The 21757-nt window shown below is 35.1% G+C and overlaps 1 protein-coding gene and 1 pseudogene across 1 annotated transcript; one reads left to right on the top strand and one right to left on the bottom strand.

Moving 5' to 3' along the window:
- The first annotated feature begins 484 nt into the window (after positions 1–484).
- On the top strand, positions 485–9422 carry LOC132555240 (uncharacterized; annotated as a pseudogene).
- A 3110-nt stretch (positions 9423–12532) lies between these two features.
- Positions 12533–15607, bottom strand: LOC132555235 (U-scoloptoxin(05)-Er1a-like). The gene is made up of 3 exons (XM_060219585.1): positions 15544–15607; positions 13349–13495; positions 12533–12783 (listed from the first exon to the last, which is right to left on the bottom strand). Exons 1-3 carry the CDS (start codon positions 15605–15607, stop codon positions 12533–12535), a joined length of 462 nt encoding a protein of 153 aa, XP_060075568.1.
- Positions 15608–21757: the final 6150 nt, after the last annotated feature.

A 21757-nucleotide genomic window follows, 5' to 3' on the forward strand; every position in this document is an offset into this window, starting at 1 on the left:
TTATGTTACGGAATTAACGTACTGCATATAAAACCTAACAGCTAGGTTGAAATTCAACAATTTAGTAACAACAGATAGATTCTATACAGTAAAATTACAAATATTGTTATGGCGTACAGAGCTAGCTACTCATTTATCAAAAGTCAGAACTTATCTTTCGGTGGAAATCGTCCAAATCCACAATAGATTGTCCAGAAAACAAGGTAACCGAAGACTAATCCAAGCATTGTTTCCTCGCTGGAAATAAACGGAAAACATACCACGTAGTATCAGATTAAAAGATATAGTTTTCATGAGCTTAATACATTTAATTCATTCGGAAGTAACAATTGACATGGGAAAATATAAATCGCTTTAACTAGGCAGATGAAATATTGTTGTTTCTACTTTCATACCGCAAAAACGTTTGCTCTTACTATTCCCACAACAGAAGTTATATATCTCTATAAGATTCGTTATAAATAAAGTTTCAGAAGTAAATTCTATGAACCTGTATGTTGGAACCCCTGCTACACTACAACATGCTTACTCAGGCTGCCTAAACAACAATGGTCGACTAGCTACTTCTAGGGACGATCTGAAAAGGGAAATAAGGAATTGGAACTCTCCAACAAATGTTACTATTTGGACGGGTACATTTCAGTTACTCTCGCCGTGGATTCAACTCCTTGGTAAGAGATGCAATCTCTAAATAATTAATTTATTTGTAACTATTGCACAAATGGCGCACTTTCAGTATATTCCCCTGTAATCCTAACCAAATTTGATGGTTAATAAAAATATCATAGCTTATTTTGCCATTGTTGGCACAAAGTTGGAACAAAGCTTATGTTTCTTTTTATTTTGGAACTGACAAAAACTGACAACTTTGAGAAATTCCAATATCATGTTCCTACCTTCTCGTTCCAACAACGGTACTAATGGGATATAACTAGAATTTGTTTACAGGATGTTACAGGTATTATCCACGTCCAGATCCAAACCAGACATTAGTGTTTCTAGTCAACACATCAGCGGCTGCTTGTTCAATCTATTGTAGTAAATATGTCAACAAACATTTCGCCTTACAAGTAAGTTAATAGTGACACAGAAAAAAACATTTCAATTTTTTTTATGACATATCATCTAAATATTTGACTGATATTAGACGTCTGAATATATATTCATTTCTTTGCCATTTGACGACCTTTTTGCTCATAGTTCATCGAGTTCATCCGTGTACGTTTTCAGGAGTCTCCATGTAAATCTGTCTTTTGTTCTATTTTTTATGAACTTTGAGTTTAGATTATGATTACATTGCCATATTGGCATTTCCTTGGTGTTTTTGACACCTAAGATTAAGTATTTAGCTAAGACTCCTAACGAATGACGTCTAACATTATAGGTGAAATTCAATAAGATTTAGTAGTTTTTTACAAATTTGACAAGGTACAACGTGCATTAAATACAGCTTCGGAAATGGTTCAAAAGACAAACAAATGAATAACATCTTTTATTACAAATTTAGAATTAGATACTTTAGAGACAAATCGTGATTTAAACGACACCATACAGTTTCTTCATCCTTCGATGATATTAAGAATATAAATTTTGATACCTGAGAGGCGACTGAGGAGAACTCAAAGTGGTCGAAAGAAAAGTCAAATCTAAATAGGAGGATGCACTAACCCCACAATTCAATATGTTTAGTTATTTTCATAAATCTAAGAACGTCAAGCACAAGTGTATGAAGGAGGGCGTGGTAAACAGGACACTGTTATTGTCAAAACGTCTTAAATGTTTCTGAAACACATGTCTTGAGGCAAGAAAAACAGAAATCCTTAAGAATAATATTGATTGATTATTGATTGATTGATCTAGACTTTGACTTATTTCGACACGTTTTGATTTGCCTCTGTCGCCTCCTAGGTTTCAGTTCTAAAGTCCAAGAAGGACAAAATAGCGAATTAATTCATCAGTTGGCTTTGCTGTACATAGTTGTAAGACAGCGCTAGTGTCTGTAGTCTAGTGTCTGTAGTACACTTTTTATAAAAGAAGTTTTGGTATTCAGGGTAAGCGATGCGTTTGTATGGCATCCGGAGACTTGATTTACAAGACTGCTGATGATGTTTGTAACGATTCTTGTGATGGGTCCCCCTTGTCTGAACCTTGTGGCAGTATCACAGCAGAGACATGGAGCCTTTACTCTCGTGGTACACTTATATAACATTCTTTATATACGTCAAATCCATGCCGTAACTGTTTAACTGTCAATCAGTTGACGTGATCATTTTATTTTGTTGATAAAGTACGAAAAGCCATGTTTAAATACATTTCGTGCTTATGATGGAAGTCCTTTTTAATCTATCGGTTGATATAATTTGAAAAACCACATGTAAGCCTTTGTAAGTTTCATAAATCATTTTAATGTTTATTTAATAAACAGTATTTATTTTGCCGGCAAAATCAAAGCAATTCCATGTTCTCAAAAAATGGTTCGAAACAATAATGATATTACAGTAATAACAATGGTACACAGACGTTCAGTAGATATACCACAGCTGCATCAGACCATTCTATATTACAGTAGTAACAATGATATACTTACAGAGACGTTCAGTAGATATACCACAGCTGTATCAGACCATTCTATATTACAGTAGTAACAATGATATACTTACAGAGACGTTCAGTAGGGATACCACAGCTGTATCAGACCATTCTATATTACAGTAGTAACAATGGTACAGAGACGTTCAGCAGGGATACCACAGCTGTATCAGACCATTCTACATTACAGCAGTAACAATGGTACACAGACGTTCAGTAGATATACCACAGCTGTATCAGACCATTCTATATTACAGTAGTAACAATGGTACAGAGACGTTCAGTAGATATACCACAGCTGTATCAGACCATTCTACATTACAGTAGTAAAAATGGTACAGAGACGTTCAGTAGATACACCACAGCTGTATCAGACCATTCTATATTACAGTAGTAACAATGATATACTTACAGAGACGTTCAGTAGGGATACCACAGCTGTATCAGATCATTCTACATTACAGTAATAACAATGGTACAGAGACGTTCAGTAGATACACCACAGCTGTATCAGACCATTCTATATTATTGTAGTAACAATGGTACAGAGACGTTCAGTAGATACACCACAGCTGTATCAGACCATTCTATATTACAGCAGTAACAATGATATACTTACAGAGACGTTCGGTAGGGATACCACAGCTGTATCAGACCATTGTATAGCAGGGTTGTGTGACAGCAACAACAGACTAACTTTGTATGGATCGAACTGCTCTGCTTCCTTCCCCGGTGTCTGTAAGTTACAGTACTAGTTGTTCATAAATTTACCGTATTATGTGTTTAACTATTACCGGAAATGACGTCATATGACTGTTTATTAGAATAAACCCTGGCTGACGTGGACTGAATAGTCGGCCGCAGTGTTCTATGTAAATATGACTTGATTTAATACAAAACATCTAACTTTATTTTAAGTAACCCTGGCACACCGAAACGTGGTGATCACTTTCAGATCCTTATTAAGAAATTTAGAATATAAACACTCATTTCTGATAAGAAACCTCCTGGTTTATTAGATCATTCGATAAGATGCTTGATATGACCTTTTATAACGAAGTCCATTCTGTCGTGTTTTCAATAGCAAGAATTTAATAATAAAAAAGCATTTTGTCTTATAATCAACCATAGCATAAAAACAAATAACACAAAATTATGAAGAATGGCAGTGATTTATCTTTATACAGGCAGCAATGGCGATCAGACAGGAAATTCCTCTGACTGGAATTCATCCCTACATATATGTATGTCAGCTCACGGATCCTACTTAGTTACCAACTCTACAGGGCTATGCCAGACAATACATCCTTATAGACGGAAGAAATTTTGGACAGGACAATTTCGAGGTGTTGCACAACACATAGGTAAACCATTGTATGTGATGCACACGCTTCCCTAACACAATCAATTATAAAGCATGTTTCCTTCCAAACCTGGTGTCATATTTTGCTATATCTATTGTAACAGTGAACGATCACTACACTACTGAACATTTATCTCGAATGTTAATAACTGTAACTGAGATTGGTATGTGATGACAGTATTTGCTTGTTGTGTACGACTGTTCACTGTTTTATTTGTATTGCAACTATATTCTATAATTACATATTGTGAATTTGTTTTTGCTGTACTATACTATATTTACCTAAACACATTTTATACAGTGTGTACCATATCTCAGATTCTTGTCCAAAAGTGATTCTAGGAAACTTTTGCATCCATTTTCTTTATCTCCGTTTAGTACGAAACCCTGTAACTCCCGCTAGAAGTTGGAAGCCATTTTTGTTGACATTCTCGAGACCAGTTTGCGCATGCCCGTTATGGCAAAGTGCCGTTGTATTTGCATACAAAATGTTGGTTGTACGTTGAAGAATTCCTTACGATTATTTTTTTAATGTCATGAAAAGCGTAATATTGTGCCAATTATAAGGACATGGATTAATCATGAGGAGTACACAACTACAATTTGATGAAAGATTTCGGGCATGAAAAATTGTTTATAAAATTATCCCTTTAAGGTTCCAATATACCGGATTTACGAATTGTCGGGTGTACACTGATCACCATAGCGAACAATTCCAATAATGTGACGTCATGGTTACAACATACGGAGGGATGCCAGACTGAATTGCGACCATATATATGTATTCTGAACAAAAGTGGTAAGCCAAATTTTTGATAGTAGGCTAAGTCCTTTAAACAGATTTGTTTTTCAGTTTCAGCACCACCGAAACAGTAGTAGAATGAAGCTAAACTCATAATTTGGTTATACTGTGTCAAATTTTTAATTTGTTTCGAAAGGTGCTAATCATTCGTCTTTTATTCCATCTCATAAAAGGTAAAGGTATGTAATGGAACTCTCGTCTTGTCAAAGATATGTGTCGCTTAATGTAAATTTAAAATGATGCGCGGTTGCAAAACTCATACACGAAATTTAAGGAGTTGAATTTGTGTATGTTTTATTCATTGGTGCTGATTTCTCTTTGTGACCTTCTGTGTTTACTTTGCTGTAGAGACAGATGTATCATCGATTGTGCAGACCACAGGGACAACACTCCCAAATTTCCCGTCTACACAGACTGTGACTCTAATATCGGTTAGTTCATGTCCAATTTACGGATATTTGATTCAATAAGGCTTTATTATAACACGGCTTGTAAATCATGTTAAGACCCTATTTCTGATATGAACTGTGTCTCTAAGTTCATAAAGTATAAGACGCCTACACTTCCGGAACACCTGGTTTTATTCTCCTTATACTTTGTGTGAGGAGTCTCCGTGTAAATCTTTCTTTTGTTTATATTTTGTCCTAGTTTTATTGAATTAGAGTTTGGATTATGATTATATTGACATGTTGGTATTTTGTTGTTTCTGCCCTAGTTTTATTGATTTAGAGTTTGGATTATGATTATTTTGATATGTTTGTGTTTTCTTGTTGATTTTTGATAGTCACTTAATTTTTAATAGATTTTCCCACTTTAGGACTTTTATAATTCAGTTTTTTAAAATTTTGTTTGGTTTGTTAATCCAGTTAAGATACCTTATTTCTTTCTTTTACCAATAAACTTGAATATATTGTTGAAATATGTGCTATGCTCATTTTTTGACTCTTGAACAAAAGACCTTTGGACTAGTCAATTCAACGGACAATTTGACTAGATCATCCCTGTTGGCTGTCAGAAATGGAGAGTCGCCATTCAGTGGAGGTGAGTACCTTCCACATTATATTGATATTTGTCATTGGGTACCTTGTTCTCGATGGTGTCGTCGATGAAGCAGAAGACGCTTACCCTTCCATAACACCTGGTTTTATTATCTTTGTACTTTTTTAGAAGTCTTCGTGTAAATTTTTTTTTTTTTTTTTTTTTTACATATTTTATCCTAGTTTTATGAATTTGAGTTTGGATTATGATTATGTTGAAATACTGGTTTTTATTTGTTTATTGTGATAGTCCTGAATTGGACGATACAAAATGTTAATTACGTAATATACGATTTCATTTCAACTCTTTGAAAGAATAGAAGTTGAACAGATGGATACAGTTGAGTATGTAAGCATTGAGTGTAATCTATCAACATGACCTATGACCAAAAGATCCATGTGCAGAAGACAAGTGTTTACTTCTTCTCTACGTCGTTAAAACTATGTTCATATGAAGCCTGCAACCTAGTTAAGGGTTACAGTATAGGTAATCTCTAGTTATTTTCCTCGTGTTAGTATGCTTTCTGTTGTATTTTTAAAACATTACTAGCAATGGAATAACCTCGTCATTTTATGTAGCGTAATCATATTACAAACTGAACACGTCATCAATTTCGACGCACATTTCCTATCCCAGAGTGCATTACGGTACCCCACATAACACCATTCTAAACAGCTCACGCCATTCCAAGATTCTTGAAAAACGTGCCAAAAAGAAATTATTTGGAAAATAAACCTTTGCTAACATGTCTATAATGTTATGAATTATATGGCAGAAGGAAACTGGTGAGTAAGCAATACAATCTCTATCAGAGTTGTCGTTCCTTAACAGTCACGATGCACCCCCAGTAAACAGTTCATGGACTACCATTACTTGACCTCGCGGTCAGGGTCAAAGATTAACGTCGTACAAAACTATGGCGGCGTCCCTGACACTCCATAATATATGCCGCTCTTGTTTTTTTATGGAAAAAAAATTAATTCTGCTTAATTCACTGTCGCCCGCTAGTCTCTCTCTCTCTCTTCATTCTCGTTATCCTCTTAACAGCACAGACGCCTCAACTAGTGCTTTCCGTTGCCGTTTAGAAGGAGAAGTTCTTGTTTGAATAAACGTTTGGAGCATGTCTGTCAATGTGTACCTAATTGTAATTGTGAATGTGTAAATAATTCTTAAAATATCGTATGGAATTCCAAATTTGTTTTCGTGTCCATTCAGCATCGATGAATACAGTCTCCTTAAAAATATACTTTATGTTTAAGATATTTTCTTGTAAGTGATGTAGTCATACAAAAATTAAGTTTCTTTGTGTCTATATAGCCCTCTATGGATTCCATCCAATTAGTCCACAACACATGTCAGTACGAGTTATGTTATCCAATCCATGAATTGTTTTGACAATAAATCTATGTGAACATTATTCCTAGATAAAAGTTCACAACCATAAAGTGCTGATGTATACACAGTTTGTTTGATAAGTTAACCATCAGTCAATGGGTTTAACACACTAGGGTATGCGTCACTCTTAATTAGACACATTGTACCGCATACACATCCTGTATGTTCAGGAGAATAAAAACTACATTTAACATATTACCCACATGGACCTTCTAATATAACTTTATCCTATAAATATAAATCTGTTTGGGATTTTAAATTTCTGTGCTTACACATCATTTTACTTTTGATAGACGAAAACAAAAACCTTCATTTACTACTCACACATCTTTAACATAATTTCCACTCTGTTCAATATCGTTCACCAACTGATTGGTAAATATTAAATACATTTCTGCTGATAACGCACTCCCTTTGTAAGATACCTCTGTCTGGGGGTATAAATCTAGACTGTATGCCACTGAACACGTCACTATGTCCGACACCAGCATCTGATCCCATTAACAGGATTATGTTTTAAGTTTAAATCAATTTGATGAAGTTTGAATCGTAGTCCAGCGTACCATACCATGTTATTACTATCTAAAAAAACTGACATACACATTTCCACCTTTCTCCAAATTATACCTCACACACTATTGGGGATAAAACGAAGTACATAGACTAAACAATCCTTTCTGGTATCTACATAAGTAAATTATAAATATTCCAACATATCAACATAAAACCCGTCATTAGAGGCCTCTGTCGTGTACACAGCGTAACAGTACATCGTTTGCTTAGTAGATACGAATATTTCTATACCAACTATTCTCGGGTTGTCATTATCAATTTCGTGAATTTTAAATTCTGACTTTTTATAAAGTAATGCAAATCCACTTTTGATTTAAATTTATGTCTAAAAGGGTCAATTCAAATACAGCTATAACCCAATACAATAAATAACAATGTTCTCGGCAAAAACCTTGGGTTAAACTTTGAAAAGTTAGAATAACTCTGTCCACACTTCACAGAGGTGATGAACTATTCTATTTTTCTTTACTCCAGTATTGTTTTCTCTTTCCCGTTCCAGGTGTTGTGGCTGCGGTCGTGTTGAGTCTTCTCTTTGGTGTCTGTGTATTAGTCAGTACCCTTTACCTCTGGAAAAGGTAAATAACATTAAATAAGTTACTTGTTCAGGAACGAAATTCCATGTCAGACATAAAACATAAATCAAACCAATACATGTACAAAGGAATGGACCGCTAATACATCTCGTAATGAATTGGTTATAATGTCAAATCATTGTGTTCTTATCTATAGCTGTTATAGCTAAACACGCAGGTAGCAATCACGAGATAATGCTAGATTCTTGATAAACACTGTTGAATGTGAATGATAATTTGTAACTGAAATATTGTATATTTTCAAGTGATTGTGTTTTGGGTACGTGATCTCAATTCTGAAATGTTAGGTTTGTGACATTCTCAACCACTGAATTTTCGTCAGTTGTAGAAGGATGAAACCGCTGTATGATGCGGTTTACTTCGTTATCAGGCTATGCTGTATTTATTTCTAAATTTGTATAAAAAAAAAGGTGTTACTAACTTGTGTGTCTTCAAGAACAAGCTTGGCTGATTCTTATTTTTTCCTTCGTGACCTGCAAGATCTAGACACCTCAAGTACCTGATATTACTAAAGAGTCATAGCAGGATGAAACCGCTGCACGATGCTGTTCTCCTATTTGCATTTACGGTATCTAGTACTAGACATGTCGTGGAATCTGCTATTGTGTCATTTGTGAAATGCATTTTATTTTATTTTTTTTTTTTTTTTCGCAGGAGGGTGTTCTGTTTCCAAAATTTGAGTGTTGGTCAAGCTGTGGTAAATCGGTCCTACGACGCATCATTCATTGAGAAACCTGATCAGCAAGAAGATCCAACTAACCATGACCACGACTATGATGAAATAGAACATAAATTACGTCAGAGTGATGACGTAGAAGGGAAAAACGTCATCACTGATGACGACATTTATGCGCATCCTAATTTTAACTATGACGCAACAGACAATCATGATCAAAGTTCTCAGAAGTCCTACCTAGACATGGGGGCATCACTGCCGAAACAACGCGACATCGCCGTGGCAATAGATGAAGAGTATGTGTATATGGGCGACAATGCCTCAGAGAAAGGCGACGACAATGACGATGGAGATATGTATAGCTTCATGAAACCATGAGATTCAATTTCTTGAGGCAAATAAGGACTAAAAATGTCAAAAAAGTTTTACTCAAAGCTGCACACTTTGATTTTAATCAGTAATGCATAAAATGTCGTTCCCGTGTTATGCCGGAAATGAAGAGTGAGGCTCTGGTTTCAAAGATCCAAAGCAGAACACAATTATATTTAATGTATACAGCTGTTTGTTTACAAGTCGATCACGTACCATATGCTGTGACCATTTTATTGATATTTATGTTTAAGGCTTTTTAATTATTTCTTTGGTTTTCTTTACTTAAACGTGACACCAGTAACCTCAAGTCGTGACCCCTATAAACTTTAGTTGTAACCTCAAGTCGTGACCCCTATAAACTTCAGTTGTAACCTCAAGTCGTGACCTCAATAACATTCAGTTGTAACCTCAAGTCGTAACCCCTATAAACTTTAGTTGTAACCTCTAGTCGTGTTCGCAATAACATTCAGTTGTAACCTCAAGTCGTGACCTCAATAACATTCAGTTGTAACCTCAAGTCGTGACCTCAATAACATTCAGTTGTAACCTCAAGTCGTGACCTCAATAACATTCAGTTGTAACCTCAAGTCGTGTCCGCAACAACCTTCAGTTGTAACCTCAAGTCGTGTCCGCAACAACCTTCAGTTGTAACCTCAAGTCGTGATGTTATTACCATCAGTTGTAACCTCTAGTCGTGATGTTATTACCATCAGTTATAACCTCTAGTCGTGATGTTATTACCATCAGTTGTAACCTCTAGTCGTGACGTTATTACCATCAGTTATAACCTCTAGTCGTAATGTTATTACCATCAGTTGTAACCTCTAGTCGTGACGTTATTACCATCAGTTATAACCTCTAGTCGTGATGTTATTACCATCAGTTGCAACCTCTAGTCGTGATGTTATTACCATCAGTTATAACCTCTAGTCGTGATGTTATTACCATCAGTTATAACCTCTAGTCGTGATGTTATTACTATCAGTTATAACCACTAGTCGTAATGTTATTACCATCAGTTATAACCTCTAGTCGTGATGTTATTACTATCAGTTATAACCACTAGTCGTAATGTTATTACTATCAGTTATAACCACTAGTCGTGATGTTATTACCATCGTAATGTTATTACCATCAGTTATATTACTATCAGTTATAACCACTAGTCGTGATGTTATTACCATCAGTTATAACCTCTAGTCGTGATGTTATTACCATCAGTTGCAACCTCTTGTCGTGATGTTATTACCATCAGTAGCCCCTGTCACGACACCGATCGACCCAAGTCTTTCACTTTCAGTTACGACGTCAATAACTTCGGCAGTCACTACGTCAGTAAATCCAAGTAAACATATCATTACGTCTTAGATACATGTGTTCTTTCTATATCATGATCAAAAAGTCGTTTTGTCAATAATCTCAAGTTGAAATATTGCCGCGGCAGTCACAATCCAAGTAAAGATATCAACAACTCCCATTCATTACGTCAGAGATACATGTGTTCTTTCTATCACATGATTAAAATGCAAACAAATATGACGTATAGATTTTTTATTTAAAGCGATAATTTCAGAGGCGATAAGGCAACAAGGTGTATTAAACAAAAGCGAAGTAAGCCTCAGACACATACAGACGAAAACTTCACAATATCAAGGTTATTCTAATTACACAGACGAAAACCTCGCAATATCAAGGTCATACTAATTACACAGACGAAAACCACACAATTTCAAGGTCATACTAATTACACAGACGAAAACCTCGCAATAGCAAGGTCATACAAATAACACAGACGAAAACATCACAATATCAAGGTCATACTGATTATACAGACGAAATCCACACAATTTCAAGGTCATACTAATTATACAGACGAAAACCACACAAATTTCAAGGTCATACTAATTATACAGACGAAAACCTCACAATTTCAAGGTCATACTAATTATACAGACGAAATCCACACAATTTCAAGGTCATACTAATTATACAGACGAAATCCACACAATTTCAAGGTCATACTAATTATACAGACGAAATCCACACAATTTCAAGGTCATACTAATTATACAGACGAAAACCTCACAATTTCAAGGTCATACTAATTATACAGACGAAAACCTCACAATTTCAAGGTCATACTAATTATACAGACGAAATCCACACAATTTCAAGGTCATACTAATTACACAGACGAAAGCCACATGACATAAAGACTTGTTTTTACAGATAAAATATCTTCACTATCGATTCCACATATAACCAATAAAGTATTCACCATGAACAAGCATTGCTTATAACATAATATGAGTTACATTTAGTTAAAGCAGATCAAGATATGAATAATTAATATCATGTATTTATTGTTTAAGTAAAATGATGTCAAACACACGTGTATAAAGAATATTAATTGATAGCAAGCTATGCTTAAATATATATATATAAAATAATATCAATAACTGAAATTTCAAATAAACACAATTTTAAAAAAGTAGTAAGCCATGCTTGAAAAAATATCTAAATTAATATCGATGACTCAATTTTAAAAAGAACGATCATTTTATACGTGGCAAGTAGTGAACTTGATAAATAAATATAAAATGTCTTAATATCAATGACTCAAATTTACAGAAACATGCTGCTTTTTATTAATAGCAATTAATTTTTCGAATAAGTGCAAAGTGTAATTGGTTAAAATGTATACAACAATAAATATTGAGCTACGGTCTGATCATCATAACCTAGTTATCTTTGTATCTTAAGCTTTCAGCTTTCTGTTACATTTTGTAACATGTCAAGGCGGTAAGTATCTTGTTCCTTTCTCGTAAGAGTGAGAAAATACATTGTAAATTTCACCCCGATACAAGATATTAGCATTTAAATTCATATCAGCATACATTTTGAAAAACCAACTCTGTTCAAACGTAACTTATTCTCTCTATATATTTATGAAAAATGCATTCTTGTGTCACTAAATGAAGTCATTTTTTATATAATAACGAAAAAATCACTCTGCAAACTCTTCGCCACAAATAATGAATTTCCATCCATCCAGATATGTCCTGCCATAATAATCAATGATGAGAACACATCGCTGTGTACACTCTTAACCAATAAAACACTAGCCGTTTCTATAGCACCCAAACAACGCAGACTGCGAGGATACTATAAACAAGGGAGACAACTTGGACCAAGGGATGTGCTGAGTTCACTCCCCCTCCTCCATAAATGTTGTTTAGTTCCGCGGCTGTCATGTTGTTACACAAGTCCGTACTACATGAGTATGTACACTGTCTGTGTGACCAGTCGTCTACACACTGGTTAGAACGGGGCGCGGTGAACGGCAGACAGTTCCGATTAACCGACACTAGTTCGTTGGTATCTGGTGAAAAAAACACACAACTTTTGTATTAAATACTGATTTGGACCAATATAGTCTTAAAACTAACTTAATTCCTTTTCTGACAAGATGGAAATTAAAAAATAAAGTTGTTAAAGTGTAAAATAGAGAAATACACTTTTACGAGAAGACGCCAATTGAGAAATATACAAATTGCAGATATACCAATATAGAAAATGAAAGAAAGAAATTAAGGAAATACGGGATTTCAGAAAGATGTAGTTCACTTTCAGAAAGATCCAGGTCTTTGCTGTCCATCAGTATTACTTCCAAACACCATTTTTGGGGGATATCGCAGTGATGTAATGATCGGGAAGTCTGGCATTTCTCGAGCGAGCCGTCGATCATGAGTTCGAGACTCAGACAGAGCACGAGTCATAGATTATTTTCCTTCGTCAATTGTGATACACTGCCCAAAGTTATAATGTTACACGCGCTCGTGCGTGTTTCATTTTAAGGCAAAAGCTTTTTATAAGTTGTATAATTTGAGCTCAATCCCGTTGCGATTAAAATACAATTAAATATGCTTAAATCTAAAGTCACTGACCTCGGTTGAACTGGACATCGAAGGTACACACACGGTCGTCGGAACACTTCGTTTGACGATTAAAAAGTTTGGATGTTTCGTTCACACAATTGATCCCTATTGTTCCGTCTGTTGGTTTGTTGTATCCGCAGGTATAACACAAACGAGCTGTTAATAAAACATCAATGTCCATCAAATCGTGTCCATAATACATTGTAATTATCTACTAGAAAAGAGGAATATCTACATAACCATTTTGGGCCCCGATATATTCGGAGATGTTGTACAGTATTACATGCAGAAACTAAGGTAAGCGTCAGACCGTAAGTGCGTATTTGGGGCTACAAGAAGGGAAAGGATAAATCACACAGATAATATTCTGTCTTCAAAATGAGACAAAACAACAAACATTATCACATTTCTGGGTTTGAAAAACATATATGAATTGAACGGGAATATAATGAAAAAATGTCATAAGTTCAATGGTCACTAAGAGATTGTTTATATAAAATTTAGAATTAATTACGGGTGTTATTTTATATCATTTTCAATGGCAATGTGTTTTGTTTCCTCAATAATACCTTTTATAATGGATCATTTGAGTTGAAATTCACAAGTTTAGTCACATTTGATTACAGTCAACTGTTAATTAATTACACCTTTTCGTTTTGTTTCTTATTGAGTAATAAATTATGGACATATCCCAAACTTGGCAATTCTAAATATGTCTTGATTAAAAGGAGCAGGACACCCTTTACATGGCATAAAAGAATGATTGTAAATATTATACAGTCAAACTTCGTTCTTACGACATTCAATGGACTAACAAACAAAATGGATATATAGAGACTTCGAACCATTCGTGGTGGGTTATATCGACGTTTTTATGGCCAAGGCTATATATAGCTGATGACACAATATTTATACGTGAACAAACAAAATAATTACCAAAACACAAGTTTAAATGAAAGGATGTATTTTCATCTTAAAACAAGATATTTTCATTCAAAAAAAAAAAAAAATAAATAAATAAAAATATAACTTTAAATAGAAATCAAGGAGAAATGGATAATGTGTGCTTAAGTTTTCATTCGTGCCTTCTTGTCACACAGTATATGTATTTTACGGATCAATTTTAAATGAAATGACGTGTTACAGTAATTATTTTAAGACCGATACATAAACGTTACAGGCAATAATGAATATAAAGACAGTAAATTAAAATCCTAATGTATTCCGTCCAGAAACAACAGCATTAACTACAGGAGTGTTTGCCGATGTTCGGAGGCTAATCTGAATCAATAGGTTTGGCAGATAAATCACGGTGTTTCTCATGCTTTTAGGCTTAAAACTGAAGAGCAACCCTTTGCAAATGAGTGAAATCATTATACAAGCGATAGGATTTCCTCCGAATGTTCTCACATTTCCGTTGATTAGACCTAACCTTATGCCATTGCGGCGGTGATGGAAATTTACATATGAAATTCGGGAAAGATCCATTCTGTACTTCTGAAGAAATAGTGAAAACAAACTTTCGTACTCAAAATCAAAGATGGCGGTCTGTAAGCCATTTCGTTTTTCTGAACAGTCCTAAAATCTAAAGGGCACCACAAAAGACCAAAGGTAACTTACATATGAAAATTGGGAAAAATCCATCCTGTACTTCTCCATAAATAACGATAACAAAGTATGACGGTCAAAATCCAAGATGGCCGTCTGTCGGCCATATTATTTTTCAGTCCCATAATCAGACAATACATAACTGAGGAACGAACCCACTTATAAGATTTGAGAAAGAAAGAAGTACTTCTTAAGAAATCGCGAATATAAATTATTCCAGTCAAAATCAAAGATATGTGCCTATCGGCCATTTTGTTTTTCAGGTGCAGATCAATGAAACAATGTACAACTACGGACTGATGGGAACCTAAATATGAAATTTTAAATCATCTTTCCAGTACTTCACAAGAAAGAGTGGCGACAAAAATTGCCGGTTTAAGGACAGACGGATAGACGACAGACGACGGACGACGGACGAAAGGCGATATTAGATATACACTCTCTGGTGATATTGGTCTAAAGAGTTGATTAATTCATTTAGAAAACATTTTAGTCACAATATACGTTAATGCATTAACCTTAGTACATATATACTAATGAACATATATTTTACACAGGGACTCGGAGCAGTATCATTCACTAAATTTTAACATTACCTTGACTATATGTTAAACACGTCCACAGTAAAAACAATATACATCCACACGTATACGTCTCCATCTTGATTTTAAATAAGAATTAAGCAAGACGTCAGAAGACTACATGGAATGACGAACATTTAAAGACGCGCGGTCGTGACCTCAAGACAAAATAGAATTCAAATGTAGGTTTTACGATAAATTCTTAGATTGTACATCGGAGGGAAAGAAAGAAAAATATCATAATGATAAAGCTTCAGATTTAACACACATAATGTTTGTTCGACTAACTGGTCTGATGCTAATGGGTAGGGATGGCGATGAAGCTAGAGTTTGACAATGTCAAAAGGTTTTGAGTTTTACTGACCGTGCGCCCTTAATAGCGGAAAGTGGGGGTGAGATAGTGGGCACTTAATCCTTGTATAAATGACGACATTCCTGATCTTCTATAAACTCGCCCAGTCTATATCGACCCCCAGTGTACCCACCACACGAACACTGTTCGATAAAACATCGAGGAGGAGAAATACAGGCTACTGGGATACATATTATTACTATCACATCCTATAATCTATAACATTCATATCATACTCTATTACAATCATATCATACTCTGTTACAATCATATAATATACTCTATTACAATAATATTTTAACAAAACGGTTTTAAACTGTGATCAGTTCATATCTTTAATTAAGAAATCAATAAAACTGTATTTAAATAGGAGTATAAGATCAATAGGACAAGAAGTTGAATTAGAGAATAATGTTTCTTCCTTCATTTTTTGTTCTCGATTTTATCATTACAAAAAAACTGGTAATAAGTATTTATATATTACTGTAAACCAAATTTTGTCTATATAAGTCTATATTTTCCTCTAAAATCCTAATATTGGAGTTCTGTGACGCGTGTTATTGTAGTCAAGTTGAAACATTATCTGACAATTCATGGAATAACAAACCTGAGTAACAAGGAACGGATTTCGGTTAATGATTCGTCTAATACGGAAGCGTATTCCGGCCACGTTGTGTTTTATTTTAACTCGAAATTTCGAGATAGCAAAAATAACTCTCGAAATTTCGAGATAAAATAAAACACAACGTGGCCGGAATACGCTTCCGTAGTATAATAAATAGTTTCATTCGACAAAAAATGAAGTGGAAAAATAACAAGAAAAAGAGATACATCAAACCCGGCTACATCTTCCAGGCTGTTAACTGTTGGACACTTTGAATTATGTCTGATTACTGTCGGTCACTTTGAATTATGTCTGTTTACTGTTGGTCACTTTGAATTATGTCTGATTACTGTTGGTCACTTTGAATTATGTCTGTTTACTGTTGGTCACTTTGAATTATGTCTGTTTACTGTCGGTCACTTTGAATTATGTCCGTTTACTGTCGGTCACTTTGAATTATGTCTGTTTACTGTTGGTCACTTTGAATTATGTCTGATTACTGTTGGTCACTTTGAATTATGTCTGTTTACTGTCGGTCACTTTGAATTATATCTGTTTACTGTCGGTCACTTTGAATTATGTCTGTTTACTGTCGGTCACTTTGAATTATATCTGTTTACTGTCGGTCACTTTGAATTATGTCTGATTACTGTTGGTCACTTTAAATTATGTCTGTTTACTGTCGGTCACTTTGAATTATATCTGTTTACTGTCGGTCACTTTGAATTATATCTGTTAACTGTTGGTCACTTTGAATTATGTCTGTTAACGGTCGGTCACTTTGAATTATGTCTTTATTTGGCGATTTCCTAACCTTGTCATTAATGTAATTCTCTTTGGTAACATTCGGAATGATTATATAATACATTTTATAAAACTGATTAGTTATGAAACATTTCTTGACGATTCTCTATTCCCCATGGGTGCCCCCCAACAACCCCCCCCCCCCCACACACACACATGCCACCACCCCGACCCCCACACCCCGCCTTATGTATATAAGACAGTTTGACCAGGAGCAAACCAACGTTTTAACACGATTTCGAACTACAGCGTTATTCCCCCATTTTTTTTTTTATTTTTCGTATTGAAAAGAAATTTCTTTGGAAGTGAAAAACCGGTTTAGTTTTTATGAATTAATATGTGATAGAGATAACAAAATAATAGTAAACAATGAATATTAATTTTTCATGCTTTTCAGCATGGTCGTTTTGAAATACTGACTCTTTCAAACGCACTTGCGAACGTGTAACAATAATTGTCAATTATTCGCGTTTAACTAACGATTTCTGAGCTTATATTTCGGTAACCTTGGAGAATCTATTTTAGTCATCCTGTACCCATATTTCTTGTTGTATAGTGACTTCGATCAGTAACGTAAACATAAGGAGTAATATATCGATGTTTAGTCGTGAAACTAGGAATTATCGTACAGCATAGTCTTCCCTCGATATATATTTATCTCATTCATTTATTAGGGCTTTTCACCAACTGGTGAAAAGACCTATTGTCTTTGTTATGTTTCTTATTATTATTCTTCTTCCGTATTTTGTGGGTTCGTAATCTTTTAAACTGTAAAAGCTAAACATACTGTCTATTCACCTATTTGTAGATACGTATATGAAGTTGTCGATGCCGATTTTTGAAGTAGGTCAAAAATCCAATATGGCCGCCATGACGTCATAAGTTAAAAACTTAAAAACGGCACTATCTCGAAAACCATTGATTGTACAGAGTTTGTGCAATAATATTATTTGTAGAGAATTTTCATATCTAAGTTTTTGTCAGCCATATTAATGCAAAATGTGTCAAATAAAAAAGCTCGCTGTGGGGTAAAGTTTTCAAAATTTAACAATTTTTTTTTTTTTTTTCAATTTTGAATTTTCTTGAAATTTTCTTCTTCAGATCGATGCAGAACATCCTTCCGATGAATTTAATGTTTTGTTTTTCGGTAGATTGTCGCCAAAGAAGTGAAAAGCCCGCAAAATTGTTAGCAACAATTTCTAGTTAATTAATTTATTGATAACCAATAACAAACTAAATAATAATTAAAGGATTTCATCAAAGGCAATACATATTTAATGAAAATAATTTACTAATCTAATTCTTTTACTTTATTTATCTGCCATATAATAGACACAAGGATTGCCGTTATATCTATGGTAGAGTTTAAAAAAACAACATTCTCCTTACAACTGATAGTGTTTTATATTCCGTTATCTAGACAGTAATAAGATGATGTAGGTAGACTGTCGCCCCGCTTCAACACATGACTAACCCCACCGATCCAGGAGAGTTAAGTCTGAGAGAAGGGTGTGTCTGCACGTTGTTACGTATCATAGCTCTTCTGGTTTTAACTTGTGTCGGCCAGACGTCGGGACAGTCGGAGTAATATCAGGACTACCTAGGTATTTAAGATCATTTCGTGAAGCTGTGACATTGCGGCGTAGCCACGAATGGCATCCAGCAACATGTATGTACGATGTTCCGCTCATTTGGTAATTATTCCACTTTCTTGACACCACGCTGAGGTACACCACGCTGAGGTACAACAATGTCCGCTACAGCATGAAGATGAGACACACTGTTATTTAACCGTTGTCTAGTTCGTCACACAGTTATTTAACAGTTGTCTAGTTCGTCACACTGTTATTTAACCGTTGTCTAGTTCGTCATACTGTTATTTAACCGTTGTCTACTTCGTCACACTGTTATTTAACCGTTGTCGAGTTCGTCATACTGTTATATAACCGTTGTCTAGTTCGTCACTCTGTTATTTAACAGTTGTCTAGTTCGTCACACTGTTATTAAAGTGTAACAGAGGTCATCTTTCCATCTCAATGCCTCCGCTAGGAATCGAACCCGGGACCCCTGGCTTACTAGTCTGACGCTCAACCCATCGAGCTAAAGAGAAGTTCTCTCTAGCCGAGTGGTATATTGCGGCTAGTATTTTACCAGGGTTACAAAACCGTTGTCTAGTTCGTCACACTGATATTTAACCGTTGTCTAGTTCGTCACTCTGTTATTTAACCGTTGTCTAGTTCGTCACACTGATATTTAACCGTTGTCTAGTTCGTCACACTGTTATTTAACCGTTGTCTAGTTCGTCACACTGTTATTTAACCGTTGTCTAGTTCGTAACACTGTTACCTAACCGTTGTCTAGTTCGTCACACTGTTATTTCACCGTTGTCTAGTTCGTCACACAGTTATCTAACCGTTGTCTAGTTCGTCACACTGTATTTAACCGTTGTCTAGTTCGTCACACTGTTATTTAACCGTTGTCTAGTTCGTCACACTGTTATCTAACCGTTGTCTAGTTCGTCACACTGTATTTAACCGTTGTCTAGTTCGTCACACTGTTATTTAACCGTTGTCTAGTTCGTCACACTGTTATCTAACCGTTGTCTAGTTCGTCACACTGTTATTTTATATATGGACGGTTAGCGGTACTATAGAACATATATACCTATATATATAGACCGTGGGTCGGGAATATAAAAAATATGTTTGAACCGTGGGTCGGGACTATATAACATATATAAGGACCGTGGGTCGGAACTATAAAACATATATATGAACCGTGGGTCGGGACTATAAAACATATATATGAACCGTGGGTCAGGACTATAAAACATATATAAGGACCGTGGGTCGGAACTAAAAAACATATATATGAACCGTGGGTCGGGACTATAAAACATATATAAGGACCGTGGGTCGGGACTATAAAACATATATATGAACCGTGGATCGGGACTATAAAACATGTATAAGGACCGTGGGTCGGGACTATAAAACATATATACATATATATGGACCGTGGGTCGGGACTATAAAACATGTATAAGGACCTTGGGTCGGGACTATAAAACATATATACATATATATGGATCGTGGGTCGGGACTATAAAACATTAATACATATATATATGGACCGTGGGTCGGGACTATAAAACATATATATGGATCGTGGGTCGGGACTATAAAACATATATGAACTGTGGGTAAAAAATTCGTACACTATCCATGTGGAGTGGATGGTCATGTGGAGAAGTGAGTCCGTGATTTTATGGTTGACTGAACACACCAACATACGAAGATTAAACGGAAGGAAAATGAAATTTTCTTACAAGCCTTCTGATTCCTTTTTTCAAAATATTGCTGATTCTTAGCAAAAGGTGAACACTATTGTTATGCGAGTTCCAAAGGGAAGTACAGTACAAATTTCTACATCTCATCTTGTGCGATCAAAACAAGAAGAACATACATTATATGACATTTCTTTTCAAACTTTGGGCATTTAGCAATCACTGACGAGTAATACAAGGACGAAACGGTTGTATGTTGTAGCATCACTGACGAGTAATACAAGGACGAAACGGTTGTATGTTGTAGCATCACTGACGAGTAATACAAGGACGAAACAGCTGTATGTTGTAGCATCACTGACGAGTAATACAAGGACGAAACGGTTGTATGTTGTAGCATCACTGACTAGTAATACAAGGACGAAACAGCTATATGATGTAGCATCACTGACGAGTTCTACAAGGACGAAACGGTTGTATGATCTAGCATCAATGACTAGTAATACAAGGACGAAACAGCTGTATGATGTAGCATCACTGACGAGTAATACAAGGACGAAACGGTTGTATGTTGTAGCATCACTGGCTAGTAATACAAGGACGAAACAGCTATATGATGTAGCGTCACTGACGAGTTCTACAAGGACGAAACGGTTGTATGATCTAGCATCAATGACTAGTAATACAAGGACAAAACGGCTGTATGATGCAACTTAATTCATTATATGACTATGTTTTTTTCTAATACTTATTTGTGTTTTTGTACAAATTTAAATACATTTTATGAAGACAGATAACTTGTAATACCTTTCAAGTCACTGCATGTTCTGAACAAGTAACATCGTATTTTACCATTTGTTATGATTTCTATGGTAACCAGTAATATATTTGTTTCAATAACTGGTTGTTATATTAATAAACAACATACGGAAAGCCTGTCTCATGTCATAAAAAATGTAAATTAGTGTCAACCACTTGAGTACAGAACGATTTATCAGTTTCCCGGGTGAAAATTTGTATAATACTTAGCCCATGTGAGACTTTTTAACTCAGACCAAAATGAAATTTCCTGAATTTATTGTCAAATCAACATTTCAAAAACAACTTTATTTGATCGAAACAGATGGCCATAGTTAAAATAACGTGCTATGACCTTTGACCTGTAAAGTAAGCCTATCATCCA

Source organism: Ylistrum balloti, unplaced genomic scaffold (genome assembly GCF_031769215.1).
Source record: "Ylistrum balloti isolate Yb309-2 unplaced genomic scaffold, AGI_CSIRO_Ybal_v1 Utg370464, whole genome shotgun sequence".
NCBI classification, from domain to species: Eukaryota; Metazoa; Mollusca; class Bivalvia; order Pectinida; family Pectinidae; genus Ylistrum; species Ylistrum balloti.

Coding starts and splice junctions, on each gene's coding strand:
- LOC132555235 (XM_060219585.1), bottom strand. CDS start 15,607: ATGGAGACGTATACGTGTGGATGTATATTGTTTTTACTGTGGACGTGT. Junction 13,496..15,543: donor GTGTTTAACATATAGTCAAG/GTAATGTTAAAA, acceptor TTTTATTAACAG/CTCGTTTGTGTTATACCTGC. Junction 12,784..13,348: donor CGATGTCCAGTTCAACCGAG/GTCAGTGACTTT, acceptor TTTTTTCACCAG/ATACCAACGAACTAGTGTCG.